This window comes from Sturnus vulgaris, chromosome 5, assembly GCF_052056855.1.
Source record: "Sturnus vulgaris isolate bStuVul1 chromosome 5, bStuVul1.hap1, whole genome shotgun sequence".
NCBI lineage: Eukaryota > Metazoa > Chordata > Aves > Passeriformes > Sturnidae > Sturnus > Sturnus vulgaris.
This window is the reverse complement of record NC_142247.1, coordinates 24,117,591-24,137,991: the sequence shown is the minus strand read 5'-3', so window position 1 is coordinate 24,137,991 and position 20,401 is coordinate 24,117,591. Positions and strand designations below refer to the sequence as shown.

The window sequence follows — 20,401 nt, the reverse complement described above, 5'->3', positions numbered from 1 at the left end:
CTTACCTAACACTACCTGATCTAAAGTTCAGATTTCCCCTGCATATTCCTTAGGGCAGGCCACAGAGTAGACCTGAAAACTAGCCCCTTCATCTTAAGATATACATAATAAAAGCAAGCGGATGCTGCAGTGACTTCTACTCCATAGGCAAGATGCTTTACAACAAATAAATTATCAAATTAAAAGATTTTTCATGTCACCATCCAAAGGTCCTTCACTATTTTCCTTTACAGATTTCCCTTTTTCACCACAGTAAGAAAAAAAGCAGAAAAACATACCGTGGAAAAACAAAGGAGCAACAAAAAGACAGCCTTGCCTAATTCACAGTAATGTATTTATTTACCAAACACTTTGATAAAAAGGTATCTTCTACCTGTGGTTCATATTTCTCATGGTCCAAAAGAAAATAAGAACTACTAAGAAACACGATGAGAAAACACAGAATGGAGAGGACTTTGTCTATCAAGAGCACCCTTTTCTTAATCTTCCTTTGAAACGATTCATCTGTGCTCAGAAAAAAACCAACAATAAAAACAACCCAAAACTTATATCTTCAACTTGCAGAAGAGTTATGACTGGCTTTATCTTCGAACAAGAAAGATCCTTTAAAGCTCCATTTCAAGACTTTGTAATGAAACTACACCAATTATTGAGCTTTGAAGATTAATTGAAACTGTACAAAACAGCTGCAGAACAACAGGCAAACTTCAGCTTTTCCTCTGGATTTAGTAATGAAGAAAACTACCCTGAAGTTAAATTCTGGTGCATTTTACAGTATAAATGTAACAGATACACACTTTCTGTACCAGGAAAAAGCTCCAGCTGCTATGCAGTGCTTGTTCAAGTGCAAGACACTTTTCTCAGAAAACTATGCTCACCAAAGTGGTGCCTAAAGCAAAACACCCAACTTGTACAGAATGAAAAAAGTAAGTGATGTAAAACAATTCTAAAGACAAGCCATTTACCTTTCCTCAGTACTGAATATCATTCACTTAATGCAGATTTCCCCATTAGAAAACACGAGGAACAGCAACAGATTCAGCTGTTTTTCATCCCATGGTCAAAGTTTCACCAGCCAGCCTCAGTACACCATAAGGTAAGAGGATCATGGTCTGCCAGAAGCATCAATTCTCTTGAACAGCCTAATTTCAGTTACTAAACTATATTCCTTTTCCATAGGAAATAAACTACTTAGGTATGTATATACATTCTGAATTCAAGCTACCAAAGTGGAGAACACCTTTCATCACTTCCTCATAACCTGTAGGCAGAAACAAGTGTAGAATTAGTTGTAGTTCTCTAAAATTGCTACATGCTCTCTGGCATTTGTCTGCAGTTGCCAATATTTATTTTATAAATCTGAAATGGTTGGGGAAAGCTTCGTAATAACACATTTCCCATATCTTAATCCTAAATCATACCTTGTTTTGAGTGATTGTCCTCTGCCTCTACATCTGAGGTTATTAATTTTGGTGTTCCAGATGTGGCATATGCATTTTCTTCACATATGTGTTGTATTATCACTTTGCATGAAAATAGTTATGATTGTAATGTTAAAAGACAGAATTTTTATTAGCTACCTCCAGTCAAACGAAAAAATTGAACAGAGTAGTAAAACCTATGCCTAAAAAGGCAGTCACTGAAAACACTGAGATTAAATGCTCACTCTCAATTTACTCTTCCTAGACCATTGTTCTGACCAGATTTCCTACCTAGGACAGAGAGCAGAGGGTTAGATGTGGGGAAACCAAGAAAATTACTGGATATGACTATCAAGGTAAAAGAGAGGCTTGAGGGTCAAGTGTTCAAAAAATGTAAGATCAGAGGGCCAAAGGGGAGTTTCAAACAAGGCATCTCTGATGCCATTTTCCTCTGTCTGGAGACAGGACAGTAAAATGGAGTGGAAAGAGGTCCTGTCACACTATTAGGATTCCTTCTCATGGCACTGTGCACATTCAGCTTGACGGAGCCTGGCAAAGGTTAACAATAGGTTCCTTGACACCATGGGTGTATTAAGCAAGACAGACCCAGCCTCAGGCATCTCTCTTTTTACAGCTAAGACCTGATGGGTGAAGGAAGTTTTCTGAGCAGCTGCAAGTTTGCTATAGGGGAAGGAATATTACAAATAACATAATAGATCCTACAGGTGGGATAAAAATCATCAAAGCGTTATACATCCCTACAACTCCAAGGCAAGGCAAAAAACACTCGTAAGTTCGTAATGTAGCTTAGGACAGGACAGGACAGGACAGGACAGGACAGGACAGGACAGGACAGGATAGGATAGGATAGGATAGGATAGGATAGGATAGGATAGGATAGGATAGGATAGGATAGGATAGGATAGGATTGGATTAGGATTCCATCTTGAGAAAGCCCTTTCTTTAAAACCAAGATGAGGAAATCTATAAAGCATAGTATGAGGAGTAAGCCCATCAGCTGTGGTCAGGAATCAGTGGGTATTCATACACAGCTGCAATGATGTAAGGAAAAAGCAGTAACTCTAACTGTACATTTGAATTTGTATCTGTTATATAACATCCTGGAAAAGATAAAGTATCATCTCAGCAAGCTTCAATGTCACCTCTGCAAAAGAAAAGATGAACACTTTTGTAGAAGGTTACTTCAGGACTTTTTTGGTATTGACAATTTTTCACACAAGAAGTTATATCCAAAATCTGAAACACAATATCCCATTTCAATGTAATTTCCTAATAAGCATGTAAATAACTCATAGCAGTACCCCACGGTGAGGCAAAGCAGACTTTTCTTCTTCTATGTGCCAATGACTTTTTATTAACCTTGTGATACAATTGGACTCAGAAGGTGAGTAATAATGTATTCAGTCCAAATATCCTTATGAAGGCAGAACATGCAATCCTAGAGACAGATCCAATTAATAACTTTGCTTTTAGATCTTTAAAGATGCAATGCAATGACATTCAGAGAAATTACATTAAGTTTTTCTCTGGTATGTATGACCAATGTGATTTGCATGCCAGAATTAAATCAACTATGTGTTACAACATCGACCGATATATAAAACGGTTATGAACATGAAAATAGTAAACTGAGAATGAAAAATCTATCTAGAATGGGGAAAATACTCAGAAGTTGTGGCACAGGCATGACTGGAATCAGATAAGGAGAAAAGAGGCTCTTTTAAGAATTGATGTAAGGGGGCATTCATGTAAGGGGTATAGGATTTTATACCCTGCTCCCGTATTAGTTTACTCAATAAAGGACAGAACCTAATCTATTCAAAGAGTAGCTCTTCATTTTTAACATGATAATATAAATGCTTTTCTTGATGCACAGGTTAAATTAGAAGTCTGAGTAACTAAATAGTGATAGCTCTGTGGGAAGAAAAAGGCTTGTGGCAACAGCTTGCAGAGTCAACAGGAACTGAGCAATAATAAAAGCAAAAAGCTACACTTACAACACAGAACAAGAGAAAAGGATTTTGTTTATTGCTGTATATCCGTGCCAAGTCAGAAGGGTAATTAATGTCTAGAAGTACAGAATCTCTTACTACCTCCCTCTCCCCAGGAGAGGGCATGTTTTGGGACTCTGTGCCCACTTTGATGCCCCGGGATTAATTGATTAATTAATTAATTAAAGTTATTAGATCTCAATTCCAGGACTTCTAGTATTTTCCAGCCATGTGTGGAAAGAGTTCATAATTAACCCACAGGCAGTAATGCAAGACAGTTATGAAGTCTGAAGAGCTCTAGGCTTGTCTGGATGTGTGTATGCCAGATGATGTTGCTGACGTGACAACTGTCCCAGAATGAATCTACGAGTTCAGGACAACACATAAAAAATAGTGTTTGTCTGTATGTACATAAATGGGAGGGTTTGCAGTTTTAAGTAGACAGTATATTATTTAGTACAAGAAGCACTAGGAATGATGATTGTACAAACAATTCATAATCCTACCAGGAGGAATCAGTTGGCATAAAAGCAGTATCAAGACAGGCACATTATATATATATTTCTTCAACTTAGAGCTCTGAAGCTTTACAGAAAAAAATTACCCAATCTGATCATATTTAGCAAAAGAATGCTGAAGTTGCAAAACCAAGATGTAGTGTACTTTGTCTTGAGGGGCACTATTACGGGGGGCTAGACACTAGCAAATACACACGAACTAAGACCAATGTAAAAAGCTTGTACACAAAAGCAAAAATTTACAGGTAATTTAAACACAGAAGACTTACAGAGAAAGTAACAGGATTGATTATTGTTGCTATAGTTATCAAGATTATTTTTCTTAAAGTCCCTAAGTAATTTCAGCACTTGTCAAAGAACTTTTGAATTTGAAGAAACAATGTATTTGTGCATACAGACCAAGAGAAGGAAACCACAATGACTTTTTAGTCAGACAACAAAAATACTTTGATACAGGAGGAATTTTACCAAGAGCATGAGCTACTGAGGAGTGAAAGCAAAAGCTGTTAAATCATAAATTCAAGACAGTAAATCACAGTTCCCTTAATATCTGGCTTTGTGGGGAAAAAAAACAAAACAAAACAAAACAACCCCCCAAAAAACAAAATCAAAAAACAAAACAAAACCCCCCAAACAAACAAACAAAACCAAAAAGCAAACAAAAAAACAAACGCCCCCCCCCCCCCCAAAAAAAAAAAAAAAAAAAAATCCAGGGAAAAATTCTCTAAACCAGAGCCTGGTACGCCAAGAATTTTGTAAAAGGGTGCACATACTGATGGCAAAATGAACACTGCAGTAGACGTTTAATCACACTAGGAATGTCTCTGATCAGCATTAGCCAGGAAAACACCTCATCATGCAGCAGGCTAGAACACGACACTCAAGTGAAGTTTACACTCCAATTCTTCGTGGTATTAGTTTGAATACAAAGGCACCACGCCTTTTCTCTAAATGACTTGATATTTATTATTTACACTACTGTAGGTGGCAAATTGCAAAACAAAAGAAAAATTATAATAGAACCCAAACAAAAACACATACAATCCTATAACATTCACCTGGATTCCCTGTGCATCCTTCAGTGGAAACACAGTTGGTTTCACTCCTACAGACTCTGTTTATATATACATTATAGCCCAATCCTGTGGATAATTAAAGTAAACTTGGAGCAAGTAATCCGACTGAGGCCAATGAGCATGCTAACAAGCATACAGTCACACAAACAAATGTTTGCAGGTTGAGTTTGACAATAAAAGTATATTAAGTCAGGTCTCTTAAATTAGCTATTCCAATTAAATTTCAGCAATGTACATGCTTCCACTAATTGGAATACGGACAGAATGCAAAATTACTATTGCTTTCTGGAGACTGAGGAGCTTCTTTCAGGATTTTGTCTTGTGCAAGATATCAGATCAATGTAGTGCCATGGCAGGAGCTGGACAACTTTATCTTATCTCAACAGAAGCATGGTAACAGCCTTTTAATAAATAGACACTGGTGCTAAAAAGGTATTACTCATTTCTTCTTCTATATTTCACTCCTTTGTCATACTGGAAGCTGAACAATCCCTAACTTAAGTAACAACTTTAAAGAGACAAGTGAAGTGTATGTATCTACCCTCTGCATAGGAAAAGGAGTGTTGCACTTAGTTGAACAACTTAAAGATCCATTTAACATTGCTATCTATGAGAACTAGGATGAAAGAAATATAAACAGTGATAAATGCAAACAAGACTCTCAGCTACAGGGTCAATTCTACTCCATTCAGGTGCAAGGCAGAGACACAGGTTTATCTTCAATCCCCTTATCCCAGAACAGGTCCAAATTATTTTGCTGAAATCCATGCACAATTTCTGAGGAAACTTAGGGGAATTAAGGAGGGGATTCACAAAGACCAGCACACCAACTAAGAAGGTGTCTCAGTTAGCCCAGGTGAAACAAAGAGAGGAACTCAAGCCCTATCTCTTTCTAGGACCTGGGAAAAGTTCTTTCAACTACCAGAAAGGACTTTCTCCTACTCAAACCAATATATGAGCTCTCTCTTGGAGCTATGCCTCCACAAAATATTTACAAACACAGCTGAGGGGACACTGCTTATATAAACCATAGATGAGCTATTAGGGAAGTGTCTAAGACATTAAGTCACAAGGAGGTATCCTACCTGTTACACTGTGGGGTGATACCAACGTTACACTATTCCATGTGAAGAGCTGCACCTCGCTGCCAGCAGCTGCCAGGGGCACAGCCCTGTCTGACAGGAGCGTGCTGCAAACACCCACAGGATTCAGTGCCGTGGGTGAAATCGCTGGAGAAAGGCCTGGCCCTGCATGCCAACAGCAGTGATGAGTGAGGCGCTGCACTGCTTGGCATGGCTGACAGGCAGCCTGGGACCTGCCCAGAGCAGCCTTTGAAGTGTTCAGGGCGCTCCGACAGCAAGAGCTGCAGTGCCTGGGCAGCCGGCTGAAAGCACAACCAGCACTTTGCTGGGGAACGATTTAAGGCTCCCCATTCAGAAGCCAGGTGCCTGCAAGTGGAATGCCCTGAGAATCTGGAGTTCATTTCTACTGCAAACAGCTGGATAGCATTTCTACCTATAACCTGAAGTTGCTTTTAAAACAAGCATTTTGCAGATGTACTCATAGATCCACCACGAGTACATTAACCAAGGAGATGATAAAGCGTTTTGCCACTCTAACTGCAGCAATCGCTGGTCAAGAATATAAGTATTAAACTAATCTTATGTGGGATGTAGCAGAACTGGATTACAGGGAAGTAAATGACTTTTTAATTAAATGGAAGAGAAGTATGAATAAAGAACATGTCACTTTCAAAAGCCAAGCAAACAAAGCCATTGCCTGCAGTGAATAAAATCATAGTTAAATTCGTATTTTCTTCACAAAGAAATACTAAAAAGTACTGTTTTCCCCTTTCATTCCAGCTTTTCTTCCTCAGCGGTTACTTTGTTGAGGATTCCTATGCCCCTGCTTAAAGGCAGCACCACCTGCCTGTGGAGGGAGCCTACCTGCCACCAGAGCCAGCCAGAGATCCCTGGGGCTGGCAAGGGGCTTAGTCAGCTCTTTGCCTGCCGAAGTCCTTTTAATCATTCCTAGCACATATTTTTATTAGAAAAATCAAAAACTGAAACAGGTTGTCTGTTTAAAAACTCAAGATACTGTTAACTACAAATGAAAGCTAAGACTTTTCAAAGCATAGGCACAGGACTAAAATCACCTTCTTTAAAGCTAAGGGGAGCTTACCCTTGACCTTGACAGGAGAAGGGTTGATTGAGCTTGGGTTAACTGAGTACTTTTGAAAATCTCTGGCAAAGTGATGAAACTGTAAGATTAAGAAGACTGACAGAAGAAGTGGTGCACTAATATTGATTTATTTACCTTGATCCAGTGCATTAATGCTTATTTCCTGCACATACAAACCCTATAGCATAAATCCAATTAGCTCCTTCTCTAAATGTAAATTGGAAGGAACACCGAAGCTTCACTTTAGTTTGCAGCAGCGGAGATCATCAAAACACATGTACAACTCCTTGCCAATACATCAATAGATGAGGTTGTCTCATTTGCAAGAATGAATTACTCAGTTACAAGTTTCCTCAGTTACTCTGGAGCATGTGTTAGTGTGTCTCTGAGGGGCACAAGGGGCATTAATTAGGATTAACAAATTTATTCACAGAAAAAGCAGGAGCAGGTAGAAAAAAAGAAACTCTGACATTACACTGGAACAATGGCCTCATGGGAAAAAGAAGCAACAAGATTGTTTTTCTGTTTACACAATTGCCAAGTAGATAAAAATTAGCTTTAAAATTCTTATAAACAAAACAATAAATCTTCTAAAAAGATAAACTGTATCACTTGGAGGTAATAAGTGATACTTGGGTGCTCTAGTTCTCCTTCATATAAACAAATATATGCCTGTAAACAGATCTGGAATGAAAACTTAGTTGCATATGACAATGCAGGGAGGGCTTCAAGATACACTAACCATATGTAACTAACTGTATCCTAGAGGAATCTTCTGACCTTTGCCATACAAGTGACATTTCCTGGTGAGAATTAAGTCACACCACTGCTGATATTCTCAGTTGACACGCAAAAGGAGTGTGGAGTCTAAACTAGTAATAGCTTTCCAGATGTGGAAGTCATTTTTCTTTGAAGGCCAAGTCACGCTGCCATGGCAGTGCAGGGAAGACAGCATAGCACCCATTCTTTCACCAGAGAGAACATTTTAGTCATCAGTGGCAAGGCCTTTGTCCTGCTCTGGTCAACAGGAGTCTGGCCTCTGACTTCACCAGAGGCAAGACTTTTACTGAGAGACACGACTTAGCATTTTTACTGACTTTGGGAGGTTATGCAGCCTCCATAACCCAGTGAATGTGTTGTCTGCTTGGTTGGTTTTTAAATAGCATGCATAGACTTAATTTATGAAAGACAATAGATTTTCCCGTGCAATAAAAATACAGAAATCAAACAAACATTTTCAGATAATGCTACAAGGCAATGGTGAAGGTGCTACAAGAAGAGCTGGTCAACTCCAAAGGACAATATTAATGAAGAAAACAAATCATAAAAATAAGCCTAGAGAATCTTAATTAGAAAGTGCTCTCAGTTACTCTGGAACATATATTAGCATGTATCTATGGGCCACAAGAGCCATTAATTAATATTGACAGAATGCCTATATTGATGACATAATGCAAAAATAACAATTGCATTTTCTTTTTTTATGCTTACAAGTGCCTTTATCAAGCTGCAGGATCAAGTCCTCACAAGAAAGTTTCCAGTCTGCTCCAGAAAACAATTATCACTGTCTGTACAAAGCTTCTTCAATGGTTGCAAACAAAACCAACTGTGGAAAGTTGGCAACAACAAACAAAAGATCTCAAGGATCATAGAGGATTGAACCTATGCATGTTTTGGGAAATATAAAACATGGGCACTATTTTATCATATTATGATGCAAGTTGAGGAGAAATATTGACAGGGAATTAAGACATTTTGTCTAATTTTGTATAAACTCTGGGAATAGAGATACTTAAATAATCAGAGAAAAAAACCACAACATTTATTTGCATGCAGCAGCATCTCTGATATGATGCTTATCTACATCTGTATGGATATATGAATACAGAATTCTGGGAAGAAAGGATTCCAAGATGGCAGATTCCATTAATTGACAAAACCACCTCATTTCCTGGCCAGAGAAGGTAACATCTGTATCAGCAAGCAGTAGGATAGTAGTTATACACTGATGCAGATTACGAGGATCTGGTGTTCAGACTACACATAGCTGTAAGGTTTCACTTCTAACTAGCTCTAGTCTGGTCCTAAGGACTCAGAGACCATTTTCCAGTTTAGATTCACGTGAAAGAAATCTAATTCAAATACTCCCATTCACTTAAAAAACACATTACTCATCTGAATTTGAAGTAACACATAAACATCCAAAGTATCCTGTGTCAGCAGCAGGTGCATTTGGAATAAAATCCCACATTCTGAGCTCAGAGAGTTTGACACCAAAGTCACAGAATCACAGAAAAATTAGGTTGGGAGGGACTTCTGGAGGTCATCTAGTCCAATCTCAAAGTAAGACCAGTTTCAAAATCTGATCAGGTTGCTCAAAGTCTTGTACTGTTGAGTGTTAGGTGTCTCTGAGGATCCTCTTTGGGCAACCCTACTTGGTCTGCAAACTCTCTTGGCCAGTGCTTAACTGTCATGTGAATTTTTAAAATTTGGTTCAATCACACTTTCCCTCACTACAATTTGTGGCTGCCACTTCTTTTCCTTTTGCAACACACCCACAGGAAGTATCTGACCCCATGTTTTCTGAGTCTACTTGGCCTTCTATCCTCCAAGAACAACCTCAGTTGTCCTTTCCCTGTAGCTAACATTGAACTAACTACTTTAATGGTGCTCCACAGGACTCTAGTTTATCTTTCCCTTGTACTGGTGGCATAAAGCTAAATAGAGTATTTAAATACAACCTTCTAATACCAAGTATAGGGGAATAATCACTTCCCTCAGCCTGCTTGCTGGCTTTCCTCTGCTGATGCAGTCTTGTGTGTAGTTAGTCTTCATCACCATACTTTGTCTATCAAGATAACATTTTTTTAATCCAAATTTTCAATTGGCCATTCAGTGCCCATCTTGTGTTATTTTATGGGGATTTTGTATCCCAGGTGTAGGACTTTACATCATGAGGTTCTTGCTGGCCCATTCATCCAGCTTACTGGGGTCCCTCTGAGAGGCAGTGCCACTCTCCTGTGTCAAATTATCCAAGGTCTGGAGTCATCCTGGTTTCCAGCTTCAGGCACCATTCAGAAGGTCATGGAACACTAAGTGACAAGTGAGCAAACAAAGTTAATTCACCTACAGACTTCCTGAAGATACAGTCACTCCCATCACCCAGATCTCTGACAAAGAATTGGCCCCACTGTCAGCCCTGAGAAACATAATTCTTGATTAGCCACCAGTTAGATGGACATCGAAGCTGCAACCACAATCCTCTTGGACTGATGGTCCAACCTTTCTTTCAACCAATCTGCAGGAGACCCATTCAGTTCACACCTTCCCAGATAGCCACAAGAATGCTGTGAGACTGTGCTGAAAGTCTTGCTGAAGACAATTAAATGAAATCTGCTGCTGTCATTCACAGAGGCAGCTGTTTTATTATAGAAGGCAAGAATCAAGTTGGTTAAGCTTGATTTACCTGTGGTATACCCAAGGTGGCTGTTCCCTGTTACTTTACTACATTTTGTGCATTTGGCTTACCACAGCCTACCAAACATGACAGAAAACAGTCTCTCAAAGACATAGTCTGGCTCCCTCAGCTCTCTCAGATACATCCCACCCAGTTCCATAGATCTGTGAAGTCCACTGCTTGGACTCAATCCCTTCATATGGGATCACCAAGCCTTGCAGTCATCCTTTATCTGCTGAAGTATTATTAATCACCGTATGAGAGAGTAGCAAAGTCTAATGATTGGCCAGGTCTTGGCAATCTCTGTGATCCAGTCCCTGGGGAACCAGCAAACTTTGGAAGGCATCAAGTCTGGTCAACATATAGATGTCTCCACTTCCTGTACCAGGGGAGTAGTTGATCAGGTACAGTTGGTCTAAACATCTCTCTTGCCAGAACTCACTCCTCCTTTCTTGTTTCCAGATCTATATGATTCATTAAATCTACATTATTATTATTAGCCTCACATATTTGCGCTACTGAGTACAAGACCAAGTATGGGTATATCTTTCCATTAACTTACATGAAAGAAACTGCTTGAGGCTGGAAACACTACTTCCTAACACTGATGCCTAAGATTCAGGCTTCTCAAAGTGAAAATGTAAGACGTAAGCAGCATAAAGCCAGTTACTTATGAACACGGCAAAAAAAGAAAGCGAGCAGATACTCCTTAAATTGAAAGAAAAAGAAGGAAAAAAAATCTTACACATTAAACTAAAAATACACACACAGAATGCTCCACAGTACCAGAGAAGTCAATTACTTGTCCATGTTGTGATGCATACGGTTAACATTGAGTGTGTGCACAAACCTTTAATGCCAGACTTCACAGATCTCACTGCGGTCAGGAACACAGCCAAAGCCATAAATGTAACACTCGATTTTCAGGGGAGATGGGAATGTGGAAAAAAGTTTGGGAAATTCTCCTATGAGGATGCCTTTGAATTGCTCCAGATAACCAGGGAACATTTCCTGTAGCCTCCAGGCATTAGGATGTGGCACAAGGGCATTTCTTCATCTCCAGGTCAACCAAGCAAGGCCAAGGCTGCTAAGCCCATCCCTTTCCTTCACACATACATGAGAGGAAACTCCCCCTCCTGCGACTGGACTATAGAAGGGAGGGGAGGGAATGAGACGAAAGAAAAAACTACCGTCTTCTGTCCACCATTTTAGAGAGAGAAAAGGGATTCCTCAGCTGCTTTTCCTGTCTGGCATCTAAAGGGAAAAGGCAAGAGATCAGGCTGTTTCCTCATTACATTAGATGGGAGAGGAAGCAGGATAGGAAGAGGGCAGGAAGCAGCCAACAAAAGGTAAGAAGAGATTAAAATTCCCCATGTACTAATGCTTTTGCACTTGAATCCAAATTCTTAGAAATCCACAACCCAGCTGTGGAAAAAGGACTTTGGGAAAGCTGGGAGGGGGAATAGAAGGATGTCTGGCTTTCTCAGCATAAGTACATGTTTTGCTTTGTTTTGTATTTGCATACTTCATCCAAAGTGTTACACAACATGAAGCTTTATATAGCTATATGGCAACACACACTCCCCACACATCCAGGGAAAAACCTTAACCACACTCAAATTTGTTCAAACGAACATCCAGGTCTAGCAGGACACTAATGTTGACTAGGTACCACAACAAAATTATGCATTAGAAAATATTCCCTGCCTAGTTCTGAGAGTACAGCTTTCCCATGGCAATTCCGATGCCCTAAATTCACTAACATTTGCCAGATAGCAGCAGCTGCTCCAGGATTCCTTTGGCAAACGCCGTATCTCACTTTTTTGTTCTCAGTATGCTGCAATTTCCTGTGGAATGAAGAAATCTATACTACAAAGAGATGCAGTACTAACACTTTCAGAAGTAAATTATTTTACAGCACATTAATTATAGAGAGAAATATAATACTTGGGCTGAGAAATTCCCAAGCAGAGAGAGATTAGAAAAACAATCGGATAAACAAACACCATCAAAACCTGTATTGTTTTAAATTCAGTGCAAAAAAATATTGGGTAACTTGCTGTTTGCTGTTCCTAGAAAGAAGGGAATTCTGTTGCCAACAGCTGTAGTTTTTCATAGGAATTATACGACTATATTGAAGATTTATGTTCCTGACAAAGGCATAAAGTTATCCAAACTAGGGCAGAAAAACCAGAACAGTCTTTTCCCAATGAAACAGACACACATTACTTTTGTTAACTCTTACTGTGGCAGTAGTTTTGATCTTCAAAACCAGAAACTCATGCTGTGGTTGATGTTTATAAAGATAAAGTCTTGCAATGTCACTCTACACAGGGTGAACTGGCTTATCACAGGTTGTTATACAAGCCAGAAAGATACCCTATCACCTTTAAATCAGTTAAAGTCATAAATACTTACCTCCAAAAGCACATGACTTTAAACTTCCTTCTTGATATTTTGGGGTTTTATAACTATGCTTTCCCTAGCACAGTTGAAAAGGCTTCCTCAAAGCTGTGGCCATCTGACAGATGCATGGGAGAGACAAGAAAAGGGACCCTAGGCAAAAGGCTGTCCTTGCATAAAGTAAACAAGCAAGGGGAAGAAATCTTGGGTCTCTTTGCTTCAGTTACACAGATGCAAGTGGCCCTACCTGCCTGCACATCATCCTCCTGATTCTAATGGAAAAACTATTCCTCATGCTCTGCAGGATTAAGGTCTTCTTTGTCTGGAACTATATCAGATAACAGTATACAAAACTATTATTTTTAAGTCAACTGACATTCAGCAATAAAACTCAGGATATCAGAGGTTTTTAAAGTTCATTTATTTGCAATCAGTCAAACAGCATAGTCTAGGTTGAATCCTGGGCCAATTTACAGTTCCACTCTATGCTGTTCCATGAACATTACACCGAGTTACACAACTTGGGAATCAATAAATCCATTGCCTTGAAACAATTTGCTCAAAGACTCACAATGAGTCAGTTGGCAGCGTCTTGTCCATATCTCAGACTTTGGCTTCCATTTTACAGTTGCTTGGTCCACCAGATCATATTTATACAACATCAACAAAAATATTTTTATTTCTGATTTTCTGAAATTGCTGTTTGCTTGATTTGTTGGTTTGGGCTTGTTTTTTACTAGGAAAAGAAAATAAGCTAAAAGTTTATAAATAATTACAGTTGTGATTTTTTTTAACCAACTACACTTCTCAGCTGAAGGAAGGATTCTCTTTGAACAAAATGCAAAATACTTCAAAGGCCTATACACAAAAAAATCACTGGGTACATGCCAGTTTTCAGGTTCAGATAGACATAATCTAAGTCTATTTAATTACTGACTTTAAAAATCCTACATGTAATCACTGAAAAGCAAAAGACTAAAATAAAATCTTCCATCGAGGATGAATTTGCTACCACTCCTTAGTCCTGCAAAAGGGTGTGTAAAAACTGAGGATACTTTCTTTAACAGAATTTAACTGAGCATAAGCAAGTGAAAAGAAAGCATTCAATTTCCATAGTATTTATGATCCAAAGAAAAAAAAATTAAAAATCGGGGGACATAAAACCAACTTCCATTTTAAAAGTTTCAGGGTCTAAAAGCAGGATAGTGAACATGTGGCAAGCTTTCTTCACCACAAATGGCTTCTTTAAAACAAATTACCATTGACAAATAATCAGCTATAAGAATAGTTTCCAATAAGGCAGAAGTTAAGTTATCTAGCATGGCACTAGAGAACACACTTAATTTTAAATGTGCTTATAGTTTTATTAGAGTCAATGGCTTTTTCCATGCTTAAGGCTAAGCATATGTTCATGTACTCTGCCAAGACAAAAGCTTCCAAGTCTGTTGTTAGAATGCAAAGTGAAGCTTTTTATCCCAAACCACATTTTCTTGCATGTAATCAGTGCTGATGCTGCCACCATAGTTTCCAATTCATTCTAGGGTGCACTCAACATTTATGAGGGCACAGATGGTGCTCTCTTTCTTTGGTTTCTAAAGAACATGCCTAGATATTAAAACAAACTTGGCTTTCTGCCTCTTACCCTATTCTTACTCTCTGTATTGCCACCATAAAAATAACAGTAACCTTTGATCTAACCTGGAAGCCTTCACTAATTTACACACAAAATCTGGCGATAGGACTATCAAGTACAGTCAGCCCACTCGAAACCAGAGAACCTGATACACAGAAATGCAGCACATTAGTCACAAGTGATCAAAAGCAGGAACAAGCAATCCACAAAACAGTCAAAAGGTCAAAAACTGGTAACAATTTTTTCAGTAACAAACTACATGATCCTGACTATATTTAATGGCCGTGTGTGTCTGGAACTGTAAGCTGTATTCACCAGCTTAAGCAGCAATTATCAAACAAAGAGGCTGATTTGTAAGGCAAATAAAGAGCACTAGCATGACAGTATTTAAGTGAGCAAGGCCTTTTCCAGCACACTCAGTGCCATGGTTTGCATTATGCTGAGAACTTGTAGGCAGCATAGGACACTTATTCTCAAATTTTGAAAATTATTTACTCGTTTCCAAGCATGCACACAACAATGTACACAGAGACCAACAGAAAGAACAGCTGTTACGATATTCCATTAAAAATGTCCTAAGGAGAGATAATCTCAGATTTGTCCAGCAGATCTTGACAAAATGTTCTTGAACATGCAGCTAACTGAGACGCAGGTGCACATGATGGTCAGTGAGTCTTAGCCACCCTTCTTCACAGGCTTTCAGTCTCACGCAAAGCACACTGACACTGGAAAAATCACATGTCATGTGCATCAAAATATGTATGACCAAACTCAAATGGGGTACAGCAGGAGAGAAGGGCTTGGAGAAAGATTAATCAGACTGCTTGGAAAAGATGTTCTCAACTGAGGACTATTTCACTGCCTCGCTGGTAACATGAGGTTAGCAGCCAATGCATGCTGCCAGAATCTAGGACAAGAAACGTGCATTTAAAGCAGTTGTCTTGACTTCAAAACAGCTCAGCAATTACATGCATAGATTGGTAAAGAAATCACATCCGAACAAACATCAAGTCTAGAAAACTAGTTTTAGAAGTATATTTAAATGCCAAAAAGCCAGAGATTATACTAAGTAATCAGTTAGCTTCTATATTTGTTTTAAAAATAAGGAACAGCTAGTAATTTTGCAAGTAATGATCCTAGATATTTGCACTCCACTAAATATAATAACCTAAATAAATCTAGATTAGTATGTAGTACTAAATCAAAATTACATTAAAATCATAATAAAAGTAAACAAATAAAAACTCTGTAAACATAAATGATTCAGGAGCAAACCACTGTAAAACATACATAAATCAAACAGTACTAGATATGGATGGTGAAGACACTGTTCTGCAGCTAGTCGAAATGACTTTTTATTGTCCATTCCCTTTGAGGCAATGAATCCTCCTATATGCGTCCTCCTATAACCCAGCCTCTCCCAAGGTAGCCCCTCCTGCTGTCTCCTTGTCTCCTGAAACTCAACCCTGCTCTTGTCACAAACTTTGCAATATTTCCTGGGGTTTGAGTGGCTTCCAGGAAATTCAGGCTGTTCCCTTTTCTTGGTATCATGAGTTTACACAACGCGTAACTTGAAAATACCAGTACATTCAATAATTTTAAAATTATGGCTTGAGAACAAACTTCAAAATAGCAGCAACAGCAACCCTGGCCTTACCTGAAGGATCTTGTATTGTCATTTCCTTACGCTTCAGCATCAGCTTGTCCTTAACCCATGGGAACTCCTGTAAGGAATCCAAGAACGCATCGAAAGCTTTGGGTCCTCTGGTGGGGAGAATATCAAGGAGCATCATGGTTTTCCTCTGACTAGTGGTTTGGGCTTTTATTTCTTGAACATGACTGTCTGTGAGAATCCCTTCTTGGTAGAGATACTGAATAACGAGTCCATCCACCAGCACCTCCGTGCAGAGCTCCAGGCGCAGGGAGCGTAAAAGCTGTTTGTCTCTGGCATCCATCTGGCAACCTAGAGCGTGTGAAAAGGAGTAAGGAAACATGTGAAAATTAAAATACTTCAGCCTTTAACATCCAGAAGTGATATCTGAACATCCAAAAGTGATGTCTGACACCTGTCAACCTTTAGAGAAAACTCCAAACTCAGAATCACCAACCTGGCAAAATTACTAATCATCCCCATCATCTTCTTTCCACTCAGATTTCACTGTCTCACGAGGTAAAATGATGCAATTTCTGGGAAATACTAGACAGGAATAGAACATTTGGCATTGCAAAGACCAATCCTTTGCTGGAGTGAAACCCATGCCAAATAATCCTGCCATTAACTGGTTATGGTCCATACTAAAGGAAGCTAGAGCACTTGTCAGTCCTTAAGAGACACTAACCTCCCAAAATTAAAGAGATGTCACACCTGACCACTGATGCAATTAAAAAAGCAGCAGCAGGACTGCTAGATGCATGTCAGGCAGGCAGAAGCAGCAGCAGGGACAGAATCAGCAGGTAGCCTTGGCCTACACAATGCATTTCAAGTTTAGCAGGGGTAGAAGAGTCCCTCATGTACCAGGTTCGTTCCCATCCCTGAATCATCCTGGAAGACTGCTCTGGAACTCAACTGTTCTGTTGAGAAGAAACTTTTTTGAATTTCCACCTCAAATTTATACCCTCCTATTTATAGGCATTTGTTCTGCCAAAACTGTTCCTTAGCTTAAGTAGCTCTTCTCCCTCTCTTCTAATGTGTTCACAGGAAGTGATCAAATGCCCTCTGCCAGCTTCCACTTCCTTTGACTAACACTCTGACTAGACAAAAACTGAAAAAGATGCATTTTATAGCCACTCTACAAAAGAATAATCAGGGTCCAGGGAGACCAAGCAGCTCATCCAAGATCAAGTCAGCAGTCCACGCCAGACTTTCTAACTGAATCAAAACGTCTAGTCTAGTCCTTAATAACAAACATATCCCTAGGCCCATTAATGACACTTGAAAAAGAAAATGACAGAACAACACTATTAAATACTTTTTCATTGCTAAATAATGAAGTCAAAAATGGCAGCAGGTGTTGAGTGTGATTACCAAGAGGGTTTCTCATAATTAAACTAGACACTACTGTTTGAACCACTAGACCATGCAGAAACTCTACTTAGTTGGAGGATACAAGGACAGACAGAATTTTCAAAGCTTTTGCATGAAATGTGATGAAGTCTTTTTACCATCAGAGGTGCCTACTGACTCCCACGGCCCCACCAAAGATTGTTTGGTTGGTCTGGTTGTTAAAATCCAGGACAATGACCAATAGAACGTACTGTCATGTAAATGGTACCTTGGACAGCATGCGAGAGCACAGTGCCATGAAAGAGAGACTGGAAAATCCTGTCTGTGACATCCTCTTACAAAGCTACTTTCCCAAAATGCTTCCATCAAGTGCTAAAAGCACTGCTGAAAAGCATCTTCCTTTAGTACTCCATCTTTCCCAGGCTACTCAGTGCATTTCTCATCTACCAAAGTGAATTTCAAGGTGCTTACCTTCTGGCTAGGGATCATGTGGGAATCAAATACTGCTATGCCAGCCCATGTCCCTAAGAAATGCTAGTTTGCCAAGCAGAGTTCAAACATCAAACTCCATCATGGACTGAGACAGTAGTGCAAGCAAGGAGACAGAAAAAGACCAGGCAAGAAGGAAAACTGCATTTTCCCACTTGATGTTAGGATGCTAATTTTGGACAGGTGAAGCTGAAGATTCTGGTCTCCAACACAGTACCTTTACACTACAGGAAGCAATTTCTGGACTACAACAAAATTCAGGCAGTAAATCCTACCACTTCTTCCTTCTAGGACAACACCCGTGTGCTCATGAAGTACTTGCAGAGCTCAAGAAAGGCATACAGCAGCACCTCTGAGGGTGTCATCTCAACCCAGGCAGAAAACTGGTACAGATACTACAAAATTTTTGTGTTTCAGAGAGTCCCCATTCAGGAGCCTCCTCAAGTGCTGGATGAGGACTGTACAGAACTTGACAAGTTCCTCTTCTTCACGACCAAAGTAGCCAACACTTTTCAAAAATAAAGCTCTTTCAAAGGTTTGCACCTTTGAGCACTGAGAAATGCCTATCAAGCCAGTAATCCAAAGGGGGAATTTCTGCTAAACAAGGCCTTTGCCTTGCTGACCGCAGAGTACACACAACTGAGGGTTTAAAGTCCTAGCACCAGCCTGGTAAACCTCCAGGATGGGGCACACTGATTTCTAAGGTCTTTTTAAAGAGAAAGTATTTCTTTGTGTGTGTTTACTGTGAGAAGCAAATGTCTGACTTAGGAACTAGGCAGCTATGGATATGGAAACATATTAGGATTTTGATGTGTAACAGAGTTGGGACAGAGTTTAGTGTAACAGAATTAACAAATTCATTTTAATCACAGTCTATATCTAGGGATGCAAATTAAGCTCTGAATTAAATTTAGACTAGTAATTTTACAGAAAATTAAAAATATGAAATGTCTATTTACTCATAAGATGGCATGCTTCAAACATTCCCCAGATATTTCTGAAAATGGATCTGTTCCATTATAAAGCCAAATTTTAAGAAACATAGCCCACGACCTGGTGAATGAGCACAGTCCTTAACTCATCACCACACCAACACAAACAGGTTTGCATTTTTCTGTTTCTGAAAGAGTAACTGTCCATGAATGGGTATAAAACTTTTCATAAGAACTCCTTCTGATGCTAAAAAGGCACATTCGCTTAGGTCTTCTGCTAGAAACATATCACCATTTTCAGAACACCAACTGCACTCACCTGCATAACCCATGAACGATTCTGGCTACTCATAGCAAGCCTACGGGTTAAAAATCTTACGCGCGCACACACACACACACACACACAAACACACAAACATACACACACACAAACACACTCACACCCCAAAAAAGCAGCTGCTGCTCCTGTAACAGCCAGGGGCCAGCTGCGCGCACCCCGGCCCGAGCCGCCGCAAGCAGCACCAGACCCCGGCCTCCCTCCGGGCAGGGCTGAGGCAGTGGAGGCGGCCCCGCCGGCCCGGCCCGGCCCCCCGCGTTAGCCCGGCCCCCGCCGGCCCCTGCCCGGCCCCGCAGCGCCGGGGATGCCGCCGAAAGGCTCCGCGGCACCGCTCGGCCGCTTCCCCCTCGGCGGCCTGGGGAGGGACAGGACGAGCCGAGCCGAGCCGAGCCGAGCCGAGCCGAGCCGTCGGCAGCGCCCGGGCGAGCGAGCAGTGTGAGAGGACCGCCCGCCGCCCCGTACTTACACGAGGGGAGCGGGAAGCTACCCAGGGCGCGCCGGTGCCCGCGGAGCTTGCGCGGAGAGCACCATCTTTGTTGAAGGCAAGAGGGCTCCGCCGGAAGCCGCCGCCGCCGCCGCCCTGCTGCGGGCCGGCCGAGGAGGGGCGGCCGCTGCCGGCCCGCCAGCGCGGGAGGGGCCCGCGGCAGCCATGTCAGCTGCGGGCGGCCGGGCCCGAGCGGCGGCAGCCGCGGCTCCCCGGGAAAGGGCCCGGCCGTGCCTGCCGGTCGCCGCCGCTGCTCGGTGCCGGGGCGGGGACGGGAGGTGACTCCGCCAAGGAGGCGCCTTTCCAGGAGTTCGGAGGACGTGCTGCGCTCTCAGTCAGGGTGGTGGGGGTGTTTGGTGAGAGGAGGGGTTGTATCTAAAATTAAATTGGAAATTATGAAATTGCCGTTTTAATGACATTAGAAATAGCTGATCTCATTACTCTCTAGGCACAC

At 40.7% G+C, this 20,401-nt stretch overlaps 1 protein-coding gene across 2 annotated transcripts in view; it reads right to left on the bottom strand.

The window, feature by feature from the left end:
* The window catches only part of CRADD (CARD and death domain containing adaptor protein), a 76,725-nt gene extending 56,644 nt beyond the window's left edge, over nucleotides 1-20,081 (bottom strand). The window contains exons 1-2 of one of the 2 annotated variants that reach the window (XM_014889251.2): nucleotides 19,930-20,081; nucleotides 16,359-16,664 (exon numbers count right to left, since the gene is read on the bottom strand). In XM_014889251.2, coding sequence (XP_014744737.1) covers nucleotides 16,359-16,656 — 298 coding nt within the window. In that variant the 5' untranslated portion in view covers nucleotides 16,657-16,664; nucleotides 19,930-20,081. Of the gene's footprint in view, nucleotides 1-16,358; nucleotides 16,665-19,445; nucleotides 19,706-19,929 lie in introns of those variants that run through there. The other variant, XM_014889243.2, reaches the window with a different exon arrangement.
* Nucleotides 20,082-20,401: the final 320 nt, after the last annotated feature.